We start from the raw sequence: 13,514 nt of genomic DNA, 5'->3' as shown, positions 1-13,514 counted from the left end.
TTTTTATACGTTAAGTTTAAATAATTTGTTTATTTTCAAACCTGAACTTGACTAATTCCAACGTGAGAAACAAAAATAATTCAACTAGAACTCACTCGTATAGAGTCTATTTGTTCGAATTTTTTCAAGTAAAGAAAACATAAATTTTTATGTTTTTAAATAAGTTTACATCAAATTCAAATTTTTAAAAAATAATCTACTATTATTTAAAAAATAAATATAAATCAAATTTTCTAAAATATAAATTTTCACTAATAACATAATTTTTAAAAAATAAGTATATTCTAAATCTAATTAAAATTAAATCTTATTTGAATTTAAATTAATAAATAAAATAAATTATAATTTTTACATTTATCTTCAACACTCTCTCTTAATGTAAAAATTATAATCACTAAATTTATTTTGTTGGAACTCTTCTCTCCAATATTTCTTATTTGATTTTTATATTTTGAAATATTTCTCTTCAATTGTTGATACATTTCTCACAAGCTTTTGATTATTGATACATTTCTCATCAATTTTCAATTATTTAATACATTTCTCATTAAAACTCTTTGGAGTACTTCTCTCCAAAGTTTAAAAAAGAGTTTATTCTTTTTTAACAATATTTGTTTGTTCATTTTTCAATATGCAATTTTTTTGTATTTGCACAAATTTTTTACAATAAAAATATTGTGATTTACCTTTATATCAATTATTTTTTTTATTATGATTGTTTTTCTTATATACTCCGCATGGTGAAAATTTTATTCTCTTTAATGTTGATGAAGACTTGTTTGACATTGTGGCTTTGAAAACTCCCTCAATTATTTTTTCATCTCTCATTGATTTTCTTTGCTCCACAGCTTACAATGCATTAATTAATTATGCAACTGTAATTTTTTAGAGATCCTTAAAATATTTAAGTGATAAACTTTTTAACTCAAACTTTTCTAGTAAGCTCACAAGAATCTTTTCAACAATTCTACTATCAGAAAACTCTTTACCAAATAATCTAATTTTGTTAACAATTGTCATGAGCTTATTAATATACTTCTTGATTTCTTGATTCCTTTTAATTCCTTTATCCTTTGAATATCAAATTCTCTCTTAATATTCAAAATGTAACGGCTCCGAAAATTTAAAAGGATCGTATATATAAAAATTATAAGTGCGGAAGCGAAATAAAATATTATGTTTAACATCCCTTACACAATAACCAAAACGTATTAAATGTATGAAAGAATAAACTAACTAAAGTAAATACTATAAATGAATACTATAAGAAAAACTATAAAATCTTTTAGGTATCTACTCGCCGTCTTCCTAACCAACGGGCTCGAGAACCAAGTCCTCTTGATCTGAAATGGTTAAGTAAAAAATGAGCTACACTAACCCAAATTAGATGTCACACTATCTCATTGTTACAGAAGTAAAGGTTGGTAGAAAACAAAAACGACCAATGGAGCATAATTTATAATAATTTCATTTATCAATAATAAAACTCTTTTACTATCCACTTACCTTGGTGAGATTCATGAAAAAAACTTATGAAAATAATAACATTATAATATCATAAAATCATACGCACTCTGTAACATAACACATGTCATACTTTTAATATCTCAATCATCAGACAACAAATTTTCTCTTTTACCAGCCTACCAGTATCCATGGGGATCCATAGGGGTTCCCGCCACACGTGAACCATTCATGTTAACAACTTAATTTCAGGGCCGTCCTCATACCTCGTCCGATATGGGCGCTAAAATAATAAACCTCAATACCCCGTCTAGTATGAGGGTGAAGCGGGCTATCTCCATACCTCGTCCGGTATGAGCGCTAAAACATTTAAAGTCTCCATACCCCATCCAGTATGAGAGACAACGTGTCAGGTAGAGTTCCCTATGGACCCGGTCCGTCCACCATCTCCCAAGATGTCTAGTGAGGCTATTAATATATCCATTTATTAACTCAATCCCAGTCCTATTTGTTCTTAGTCTCAATTACCCAATCAAACATGAATAGGTAAACTAGTAACGAACACCAAACAAGGAAAACATAACATCGGGTTTACAATAATCAAACCATAATAAATTAAACAGTGAATTACGCATACAAAACCACAAAATAAATAAATCAGATACTATACTGCATTTAGACTGTAAAATAAATCAAACAAGAACTGACTGAAAAATATATCAGATTCGGACTCCATAGCAACCTTAATTAATTATACATATCTATGAATTCATAAAATACCGTTTTATCATTTATTAGACTTTAATGCCGTGATAAGATATAGGGTAAAAGATCCTTACTTGATTCGAAGTCTAAAATCAGTTTTTCATTATACCTACAAGCAGTCTCTAAATTCCCTGAATTTTTTTTATGGGAACTGAAATACACTTCCGGTACTTACACATGTTCCCAAAAAACTCCAAATCAGACCCAGGGCCTCCTCGGCCACTTTCGAAATTCCGGCACGGCGGCTCCGTCGTGCTCCAGCGAGGCAGCGGTGATCCGCCTCGGGTTGGCTGTTTTCGGCCGAATTCAGCCAAACTAGCACCAGTTCCTGCGAGAAAACACACGTAAGGCCCTCGGTGGACCAAAAAAACTCAAAAAACTGAGACTTACCGGTGGCGGAGCTCTCGGGTGCGACAGCTCCTCCGGCGCGAGTCGCAATTTGGTATTTTGCTCCGGTCAGCCTGTAGAGGAAATGACGGTGGTCACAATGGTATAAAAATTACATCAAACAGGAATCGGGAAGGGCCTTATTGGAGGCAAAAACTGAGAAAACCCGTGGCGGCGCCGCTGGGCTTCGGCGGCGTTTTCTGGCTAATTGGCCGGTGGTTTGGCTCTGATTTGGCCACAAGGGGGTTCGACATCGAAATCCGAGCCAATGGGAGAAAGTTTACCTCATTTGGCGGTCGGAAAGTGCTCCGGTGCTGCGGTGGGTGGCGGCGGTCGGTTCCTCTGGTGGTTGGGCTGTCTTCTCCGGCGAGGGCTCTAGCGGCTAAGGTTTGGGGTTGGATGTAGATAAGATTATTTATAACATTCTTCTTTTAATCTGAGCCGTCCATCACGATTTAATCTAGATCGTCAGATCGCGATTAAATTATAAATGAATCTGGGTCGTCCATCGCGCGCGTGTAATCTTGGTTGTCCGTTCGTGATTCAATCTGGACCATCCGCACGCGTGTAATCTGAGCCGTCCGCGCGCGCGCTTGATCTGGGCAATCCGTGCACACGAGAACGGATCTCAGCCGTCCGATCGCGAGCATGCGGATCGCCCACGTGGCCCGTTCCGCGTGGCCTTCCCGCGTCAGTGTCTCTGCCACGCGGCGTGTCCTGGTTGGCCGGAGCTGCTGACCGGACAGCTGACGTGGCTGCTGACGTTGTGCAATTTTTTTAAATTGTGTTTTGACCCCCTAGTTTCCGATTTTTTTTCAAAAACACCCACAGAATCTGAATTTTCACCCATTTTTCCCAAAATTGTTTTCAATTAAACCCTAAAAACTAATTTTACCCATTTTTATCATTATTATTATTTTTATTTTCATTAAATTAAATTAAACTAAATTAAAACAATTATATTATTACTTAAATAAATCAAATAAAAAAATTAAAATAAAATTATAATAATTCCAATAATAATAATAAAAATAAAATTAGGGTGTTACACAAAACTTGCACTAATCTAATTTAGTTGTTACCTAAATATTTAATTTTAATTAAATCTCATATTTCTTTTGGAGTTTCACAAGTCATAATATTAGTAAAAATCACTTCAGAAATTGAATAGTATAAAAAGTTTTTACTTTGTACTTCTTGAATTTTTCTTCATTATGATTTTTTATTTGAACTGCAGTTAGATGAGATGACAATGGTGGGAGTTCACCATCATTTTCAATCACATTCCACAAATTAAAGGATTGTAGATATGTTTGTATTTTTTATAATCCATAATTAATAATTTTTCCCTGTGAAAATGGGAGGTGAAGTCAAAGAAAAAGTATTTGAGACCATATTTGATGTATGAAACTCACTTGTTTTCTTCATATATATATTTTTTTCTCACAAACCCATGATCAAGAAAGCTCTGATACTAGTTGTTGAGATTTTTTTATGTAAAGAAAAACTAAATTTTTATTGACTTTACTCACTTCAAAATTAACACTTTAAAGTGTTTTTAAATAGATTTACATCAAATTCAAATTTTTTAAAATTAATATATTATTATTTAAGAGATAAATATAAATTAAATCTTCTAAAAGATAAATTTTATTTAAATTTAAATTAATAAATAAAATAAATTATAATTTTTACATTTACTTTCAATATTATTTTTGTAGCGCCCGGGAAATTAAAGAAGAAGAGAAAAAAAAAAAGGGGGCCACGTCAGCAGCCACGTCAGCAGACCCAGTCAGCAGTCCCGGCCAACCGGGACCTGCCACGTGGCAAGACCACGTCGATCCGGGACGGGCCATGTTGGCGATCCACGTGCGCACGATCGGACGACCCAGATCAATCGCGCGCACGGACGACCCAGATTTAATCGCACGGACGACCCAGATTAAATCAAAATGGACGGCTAAGATCAAAAGGCAAAAGGGTATAAATAGAACCCCCACACCATACCACAAAACCCTAGCCGCCTGCCCTCGCCGGAGAAGACGAACCAGAGCCGACCGCCGCCACCCGCCGCCGCACCGGGGAGATTTCTGACCGCCGATCGAGGTAAATTTCATACCCCCGACTCGTTTTTCCACGTTGATTTCTCCAGTGGCCAAATCGAAGCCAAAATCCTGGCCAAACGGCCGAAAAACACGGCCGAAAGCCAGCGGCGCCGCCGCGCCCCTCCTCGATTTTTGCCTCCGATGAGGCCCTTCCCTGCCTCCGTTTAATGCAATTTTTATATCACCGTGATCACCATTCTTTTCTCTACAGGTTGATCGGAGCCGAATCACCAAAACACGAACTTCACCGAAGAGCCGCCGCACCCGAGAGCACCACCGACGGTAAGCTTCGGTTTTCCGTAAATTTTCGGCCCCCCGAGGGCCGTAGGGTTGTTTTATCGCAGGAACCAATGCGAGTGTGGCCGAAAACGGCCAACCCGAGGCAAACCGCCGCCGCTTGCGGCGGCGCCGTCGCCGGAGCATGGCGGAGCCGCCGTGCCGGAGTTGCGATATTGGCCGAAAGGGGCCCTGGGCCTAATTTGAGATTTTTTGAAACACGTGCAGGTACCAGTAGTGCGTTTCAGTTCCTCGAAAAAAATTCAGGAAAAATTAGGGACAGCCTGCAAGCGCACTGTGAAGCCGTGTTCGGACCCCGAAACGAGTAAGGACCCCTCACCCTATTTCCTATCACGGTATTAAAGTTCAATAAATGATAAAACGGTATTTCATGAATCAACGAATGTGTGAAATTGTTTAAGGTCGCTAATGGAGCCCGAGTCTAGTGTGTTTGTCGGTTAACTGTTATTTGGCCTGTTTTACAGTTTTAAATGCAGCATGAGGTTTGATGTTTTCATTTTATAGTTTCGTGTGCCTATTTTACTATTTTACTGATTATGGATTGAATGATTGAGATATTGATACTGTATGTTATCTGTTTGGCATGAATTATCGTCTTGCTTATTTGTATGTGTATTGATAATGCTGACTGAGGGAAAAAGAGAATGAAAGATTATGTAAATGGGTAATTGCATAATGTGGTCAGTCTGACTAGATATCCTGGGAGATGGTGGACGGACCGGGTCCGTAGGGAACCCTACCGGGATTGTGGTCTCCCATACCGGACGGGGTATGGAGATCTTATGTGTTTTGGCGCCCATACCGGACGGGGTATGGGGACGGCCCGTTTCACCCTCATACCGGACGGGGTAATGAGGTTTATAGTTTTGGCGTCCATACCGGACGGGGTATGGGGACGGCCCTGGAATATGATTTCAAGTGTTAAGGGTTAACGGGTAGCGGGACCCCTATGGATCCCCATGGATACTACTGGGCTGGTAAAAGAGGAAAAATATGTTGTGTAACGATTGCATTACGAAAGGCTTGATAAGTGTTACGTTATACAGTTTATATATGATTTCATGATGATGATGATGTTATTGTTTTCGTATATTGACTTATGAATTTCACCGGGGTAAGTGAATGGTAAAGGTTTTATTATTGATAAAAGGTTTTGTTGTAAATTATGCTCCATTGGTCTTTTTGTGTTTTCTACCCACCTTTACCTCCGTGACGGTGAGATATCGTGATGTCTTTACTGGGCTAGTGTAGCTCATTCCTTATTTAATCATTTCATATCAGGAAGACCTTGTTCTCGAGCTAGTTTCGCAGAAGGACGACGAAGGGGACGCCTAAAGACTCCATAGCCATATTTGTAGCTTTTACTTTCAAGTTTCTCCTTTAGGTAGTTTGATCTTTTATATTGTGAGCACGTTTTTGGTTTTAGTGTAAGGGATGTTAATCGAATTTTCGACTTCGCTTCCGCATTTAATATTTTTAATATACATTTCATTTTAAATTTCCGGGGCTGTTACAATTTTAATCGAAAATTGATATAAACTTAAGTAGATCAATTTGAAATTACTAGGTTAAGGATTTTCTTGCCACCCCCAATCAAATAGCAATGCAGAACATCAAAAAATTGTAATATAGTAAACTTGAATTAACCTATCACGATCTCTCTTGGTTTTATTAGGAAAAAAAAAAATAGTTGCGTTCTAGTTAATTTTTAATTAAATTTGAGTTAAATTTAAAGTATATAAACACGATTTAACTATATATCATAGTTTTTTATTTCAATTAAGTATACAAAGTATATATATATATATATACTCTTTAATTTGGTATATATATGATATATTTATATTTTGGATCAGATCCATTTTATTATTATTTTTTTTTTGAAAAGCTAATCAAGCCAATAACAAAAAAGAAATAGTAAATTGGCACATATGGGCTGTTTTTAGGTGAAAATTTTCAGTAAATCTCTAGGCAAATCTATATACCTTCTTGGTACTCTAGTGCTTTGAGCTCCAAGAAATCGTAATTACAATCTGTCATTATCATAGGCCTATAAATGCTAAACCACATTGCCATCGAGAGTTCTAATAATGCGAAAACTGTTGGATCGGGAATCTTATTCATCCTCAAAATATAACTTCCGCATTGCAACGGGAAAATAATCGATTAGTGATTAGTTTTAAACTACCTGGTTTTATGTGTATGTTAGAGAATAACATTAAATAGGATAATACTCAAAGACCGATCAATTACAGAGATAATGTGATCATTTTCTTTTCACAATCAGCGTGATGGAAGAATAAATGATTTCACACTACTGTATTCAATGCTTCAGATGAAAACACTCTGACCACAAGCTGATCTTCCCACCATCTTTGAACTGAACAACTCGCAAAAACCACCCATTGGTACAGGAGAATATTCAGCAGCTATTGGTAACTTCTCTTTCAACAATAGGTTTCTGAAAATAGATAATCATTCGTTCAAGCTTTCAAGTGATTTCCGGCAGCATTTCGTCTTGCACAGCATCCCACAAAGTATATAATCGACTGCCGTGCATAAAATAACAAGAACCAAGTCAAAAGACAAAATGCGACAACCAAATAGTTTAAAAAGAGGCATGCACGTCTTTTAGTTTTGTCCATAAGGGGTTGAGCTGGGGAGAAATGACAACAAAAGAACTAATCAGATTTAGCCAGGCTATGCAAAAGAATTTTGAAGCCTGCTTTGCGTTATTTTGTTCTTATGTAATGTCTGTTTTAGATTTGTAGTATAGTGAATTCAAAATTGCTGCAAATTGGTAAAAGGCATATGTTTTACCAAGATGACAAAAAGAGCCACGTTAAAAATTGCAACCACCCTCCACTCTGTTTTCATGTATTGTGCGACACCAGCCCTGCAAAAATAATGAAACTCAAGTAAATAAAACCGAGAACCTAGATATTACAAGGCGAAACCAAGGGAAAAATAAGATACAAAAGTAACGACATATACTTGCAAGAAGCACAATTGTAACACTTGATGGACCGGGAATTTCTGTAAAGTTTGCAGTCCTTGTTGGAACTAATTGGATGGAAACTCAAGTCATAGTATGATGCATTGACAGCAGGATAACCGCACCTGTGTAATGAGGTGAATTCCAACAGAACAATAATCCATTATATGCTTCTACGAACAAATTCTCTGGAATAAAATTTACAACAAGGAATATCAAGGAGACCTACTCAGATGGTGGTCTGCAGCAGCCAGATTCAATAGGGGTCAGTTTTGCAGACTTGTACGATTTGAGTGTCTGTAACCAGCATGCTAAAGCATTATAATTAGGCAGCACAGAGATCACATAGTAACGAAAGCAAGTTGAGAAGTGAACCTTGTACTTGTTTGCCAGGTTATTACAGTCATCAGATTTCACGAGACAAGTCTTTAACCGCTTCCAATTATTAGTATTGTTTAGCTGAAGAAAGAAGTATATAGTAAGAATAAATATATATTACACTGCTTCTGTTTATAGATTCAGCGATCGGGCATGTTATCTCCAAAGATAACTATACATTACTCCAGTGTATAAGTTATAATAAAGGAAAAATAATCGTTAAACTAATTTGTTTTACGAATATTTTAGAAATATAGAAATCTAGGTGAGAAACAGAAGAATCAAAATAAGTTATGGAAATATAGGGATCAAGGTGAAGAAATATAAGAGAAATACGCTGAACGAGATAGGTTAAACAAAATAATAATCGAAAGAATGAACACAGAGAGCGATAAAATGAATATAAACCTAATGGAGAAATTTTTGATTCATCTTTGTATGTTCTTTTTGTTAATAGCTACTAACTTCTATATTAATTAGAACTTATATGAAAAATTATTAAAGAGAAAATCTCCAAGATTCTTATTCCTATATAGTTAATTTCCTATCTATCTAAATAGGAAACTAAAACATTATAATGCTTAAATAAGGCTAACTAACTTAAAACATATAAAATAATAAATAATTTTAAAAATAATTTCTTTAATTGAAAATTCATTTTGAAATAACATCTTCTGTTGCATCTTTTGATCTACTGGGTGAAAACTCAACCTCAAGTTTTCATTAGATGAATTATCAAGATAGAATAACCTCGAACATTCTCTTCAATGAACCAACAAATTGAAATAAAATTATCCCGCGAAATCTCTTTAATATAGTCATCATGGATAAAAACTACTTAAATAGCAACAAAAGATAGACTAAGATTCTTGAAAGGAGGAAGTTGCTCGACATTATTAGCATGAATATAAATAACTAATGCTCGAGCTACCGCCAGTGATTCAAAACAAACTTCAAGTTTTTCACCTCTAAGCTCAATTTTTAATCCTTCCAAAATATTTCATCCTTTCCTAATTTTGAATGTGTGTGTGTGTGTATATATATATATATATATATCAGGATGTGGTGGAAAAATTAGTTCTTTTTTATCCGGTGTAAAAGTGTCCAGAAGGTACGGATGGAAGTGCTAGCAAGATGACTAGCAATTAAAATAAATTGTCCCATGAATCAGGACAAGTTCAGATATAGATGAAATTTAGGTGAAAAATAAGAGAATAAAGATCTGCCAAAGAAAGTTAAAGATCGGCTGAAGAAATATAAGGAGAAATACAGTGGTCAAGATAGGTTGGATAGAAAAATAATCCAAAGAATAAATACAGATAGAGATAATCGAGAATAAACCCCGAACATGAAATTATTAACTCAGCATAATATATTATTTCCAAATAGCTATTAGCCTAGATATAAGCATTAATTGCAACTAATATAGAAAATTATAAAAGAGAAAATCTAAAAACTGTAAATTCCTATAATGCTTAATCTACTAAATATCTTTTGAGAAGAACTTGATCTACCTAAATAGGAATTAAAAAAATATTTCAAAACCTAAGTAAACCTAAATAACTTAAAAGTACAAAATGATAATAATTATTTACAGAACACTTCTATTGTTAATGACTTTTTCAAAATAATATCTTCTTATCTGCATCACTCAGGTGTATATGCTATAAGAAAGAAATACTTACCTGTTTTAGAAACCATGAACTATAATCTTTGAGTTGATACTCCTTGTACCTGTCCGGTATAGGAAACTTAATAAAGACCAAAAACGACATGATACTTAGAAATGGTTCACTCAAACGAGTAATGATTCAGTCGTTTCTTTCTTTTTCATTTTTTCTGGATCCCTTAAGGTTTACTCGTCTATGAACAAAAAGTTAAAAAACTAACAAGTACAGACATCAACATGATTACTCACTAGCACACACATGAAGACAGTGGAATAAAGAGATAAGGTGGTAAATGCATGCCTATGTCCAACAAGTGCAAGAAGAAGACATGCCATATAGATTTACACAGCCACGTACACATGCATGCAGAAAGACCAAGAAGAGAACGGATGTATCCCTTTTGTAGATATTTCTCTTCACATCATTTGCACTAGTGGACGGGATAAATGAATTCTACAAACTGGGAACTACACGATACAATAACAATATTAACAATCATGCCCTCAAAATGAATTGCAGTTCTGTTACCTTAGACCAGCCACAGTATGGCCTGACCCACTATTTGTTACAATGAACCTGAAAAGAAAGTTTTAGAGAGTTATCAAAAGAAAGTAAACTTGGAAGTTCTACTCTGACCAGTTACATTCTCTCTGGGCCATTCTATGACACAAGCTAAACATATTGATGACAATAAACCTGCAAAGAAAGTTTTAGAAAGTTATCAAAGGAAAGTTGACTCGGAAGTTCTACTCCAACCAGTTACATTCTCTTGGGCCATTCTATGACACAAACTAAACATATTGATGACAAACAGATATATAAGAGAACATCCTTTCTGCTCTTATTTCTTATTAAAATGCATTTTGTTTTCGATTCTAATTCCTACCATTAGGACTCATATTTTCCTTGCAACAGAACTAAGGAATCAATGCCACCTAAATGATTAGTACCTCAAGTAAACCTTATGCACCTAAAAACCTTACAAATCTACATTGGTGAAATTGAACTTAACCTTACAAATCTACATTGGTGAAATTGAACATGAAAGGACTTTAGTGACATTTTATTTCTGTCAAAATTGAACAGCTAACAGTTTTAAAATTGGAATTATATACATCCTGGGTTAATAACAAGATTCCTCTTTAATGGTAATCAACCAGACTCGGCTCTAATCAGATCTCTACTATTGATATCCAAAAGAACTTTCAAGAAGAAAAATACATTCCATTATCTGATTCATCATGCATTTAGTCACGTCATAGTTGTAGACTCTTAGTAAGCATCACTGTTAACAAGAGTAATAAGATGGCTAACGAAACAGAAGATCTTGGCAAAATATGTTTTGATGCACCACATTGGTCTTCTACTCACGATACAGTTGAAGAAGTATAATATAGTTAGTGGTTATGGAATGAAATCATCATCTTAGGCAGTTTATATTTATATTTCCTTGACAACTTTCATTCCACTTGAACTAAGCTTAGCTATAAATACAATATCATTTATGCATTCAGCTCAAAGGCTTATCTTCCACCATTATGCTAAAGGGCAAAAAATTTGAGAGCGTGAACCATGAGAATTTCAGAACTAAAATATCACTGAGATGCATAAAAATTTCAGAACTAAAACGCAATTGGCTGATGCTCCTCATATATTTTGGCTAGCTATAAATGAAAGGCCAATCAATTTCAGCCACTGCATTAAAAGTACTTACGCCAATACTGTGAAGACCAGAATTGCAATCAAAATAATGAAAAGCAGGATTAGATACTGCAGGTGGAAAGTAAAGGAAAGTCCAAGGAAAAGAAAGATAAGAAGACAAGATCAGGAAATTAATACAAAATGTGAAACGTATATATATATATATATATAATAGGAAGGAATTTCAACTAGGATACTATCCACAAGAGTATGGAGTTCTTCTTCAGTGCACCCAAGAATCCAACTATAGACCTAAAAATCCAGCCACAAATTGTATATATAAGTATTTGCAGACTATAAGGGAAAAGAGAAGGAGAGATCTAACAAAAGAAAATTCATAATATCAAACAGCCCAGAAGAAAGACTTACACAACAAATATGAAACCGCCCAGGCCTAACACAGGGAGGGTCAGAGACCTCCGGCACCCGTCATGATGAGTACTCATCCATACTCCAAAAATTATCACAGCTACGGCTAAAAGCTGCATGATGAGGAAATGAAGTGAGCATTATTTCCATCTTGCTTTCATGACTCTTCATAAATTTTCCGCATAAAAATGCAGGTTTTAATACAAAAGATGACAAATTTATTCCTAAAGAATCAATAAAAAGAACGAAGTAAAGCTGCATTGCTGCAAATTTTAGGACCCAGATGTAAAATTAAACAGATAGAATGAAAATAAAATTAAAGCCATTACAGAAATAATTTTCATTTCAGGAATCAGCAGAAAACAAAGCTGTCATTGTAAGCCAGTTGCAATCACAAAGCCATACACAGGAATTAACTGTTGAATCAAAAGGAGACAATGCTAACAAAAAGAATAATCATACAAATGAAGCGGAATCATTCCAAAATGCAACAACAAATTTAGCTCGACTAAGAAAAATCATACCAAAATTTTTCACAAAAAAAAGAAAGAACAAGAAAGGAAAAGAATACCATTGTAAGAAAGTTGATCCATCTGATCACAAAAGTGCTTGTTCCCATACCCATCTTCCTTTTCTTCCCTTTAATAGCTCTTTCTAGATATAAAGCATAAACTTCCGCAGAAGATGAAGAAAAGAAAAATGGAGACAGAAAGGTCCCAGGATTTCTGCTAAAAAAGCTATTTTCAAATATAAAAGACAAAAGCAGTAGTTTCTGGGAAGACTTCTTTAGTGGGTAAATATAGTTTATTGTGTTGGGAGTTCTTGAAGTTGCACTTGCAGAGCAAGCAAGCAAATGGAATGGGCAAGTGGGTGGGGCTTTTTGGGAATAAAGGCATTGTTTTAGGGTATTTTCGTCAAAGAAAAAGACACCACAGATAGTTCTTGCTTGCAAGGGTTTAAGACCAGACAGTAGTCATAGGACACAACACCCAATTAAGAAACCTAAAGGATACTGTGGTTAACGCTACAATGTTGACGATTGTTTAAGATATTGCTTTGAGGTCCCTAAAGAATTGGAAATTTGGGTATATACCCCAAGAATTTTGCCCACATAAATATTTGTAATTAATTATGAGACAAATAACAAAAATATTAACTTTTTGTGTGTTCTTAAAAAAACATGACTTCATATTTAAATTATTTAAAATATAACAAGATTGAGTTTTTTTCTAACAAAAATAAATTATATTTAATATAAATATGAAATATCTATAATTATTCACTTGAAATATCAAATTTTTCTCAAGATTACTTGCCCTTTTCTTTTGTCAACTTAAGAGATTCGAAAGAGTGATTTGATTACTATACATTTATTTTTATACA

General features: G+C 34.8%; 1 protein-coding gene across 1 annotated transcript; it reads right to left on the bottom strand.

Annotated features, from left to right (window-relative positions):
- Nucleotides 1-7,106: 7,106 nt before the first annotated feature.
- On the bottom strand, nucleotides 7,107-13,059 carry TET10 (tetraspanin10). The gene is made up of 11 exons (XM_022037169.2): nucleotides 12,703-13,059; nucleotides 12,132-12,244; nucleotides 11,960-12,014; nucleotides 11,776-11,831; nucleotides 10,590-10,637; nucleotides 10,077-10,125; nucleotides 8,389-8,472; nucleotides 8,243-8,310; nucleotides 8,013-8,138; nucleotides 7,839-7,914; nucleotides 7,107-7,567 (listed from the first exon to the last, which is right to left on the bottom strand). Exons 1-11 carry the CDS (start codon nucleotides 12,754-12,756, stop codon nucleotides 7,502-7,504), a joined length of 795 nt encoding a protein of 264 aa, XP_021892861.1. The 5' UTR covers nucleotides 12,757-13,059; the 3' UTR covers nucleotides 7,107-7,501.
- Nucleotides 13,060-13,514: the final 455 nt, after the last annotated feature.

Source organism: Carica papaya, chromosome 4 (assembly GCF_054855325.1).
Source record: "Carica papaya isolate Zhongbai chromosome 4, ASM5485532v1, whole genome shotgun sequence".
NCBI classification, from domain to species: domain Eukaryota; kingdom Viridiplantae; phylum Streptophyta; class Magnoliopsida; order Brassicales; family Caricaceae; genus Carica; species Carica papaya.
Note: the sequence above shows the minus strand (reverse complement) of the source record. Positions and strands in the feature narration are given on the sequence as shown.

Coding starts and splice junctions, on each gene's coding strand:
- TET10 (XM_022037169.2), bottom strand. CDS start 12,756: ATGGGTATGGGAACAAGCACTTTTGTGATCAGATGGATCAACTTTCTT. Junction 8,311..8,388: donor ACCTGGCAAACAAGTACAAG/GTTCACTTCTCA, acceptor TGCTGGTTACAG/ACACTCAAATCGTACAAGTC. Junction 8,139..8,242: donor TGCTGCAGACCACCATCTGA/GTAGGTCTCCTT, acceptor CTCATTACACAG/GTGCGGTTATCCTGCTGTCA.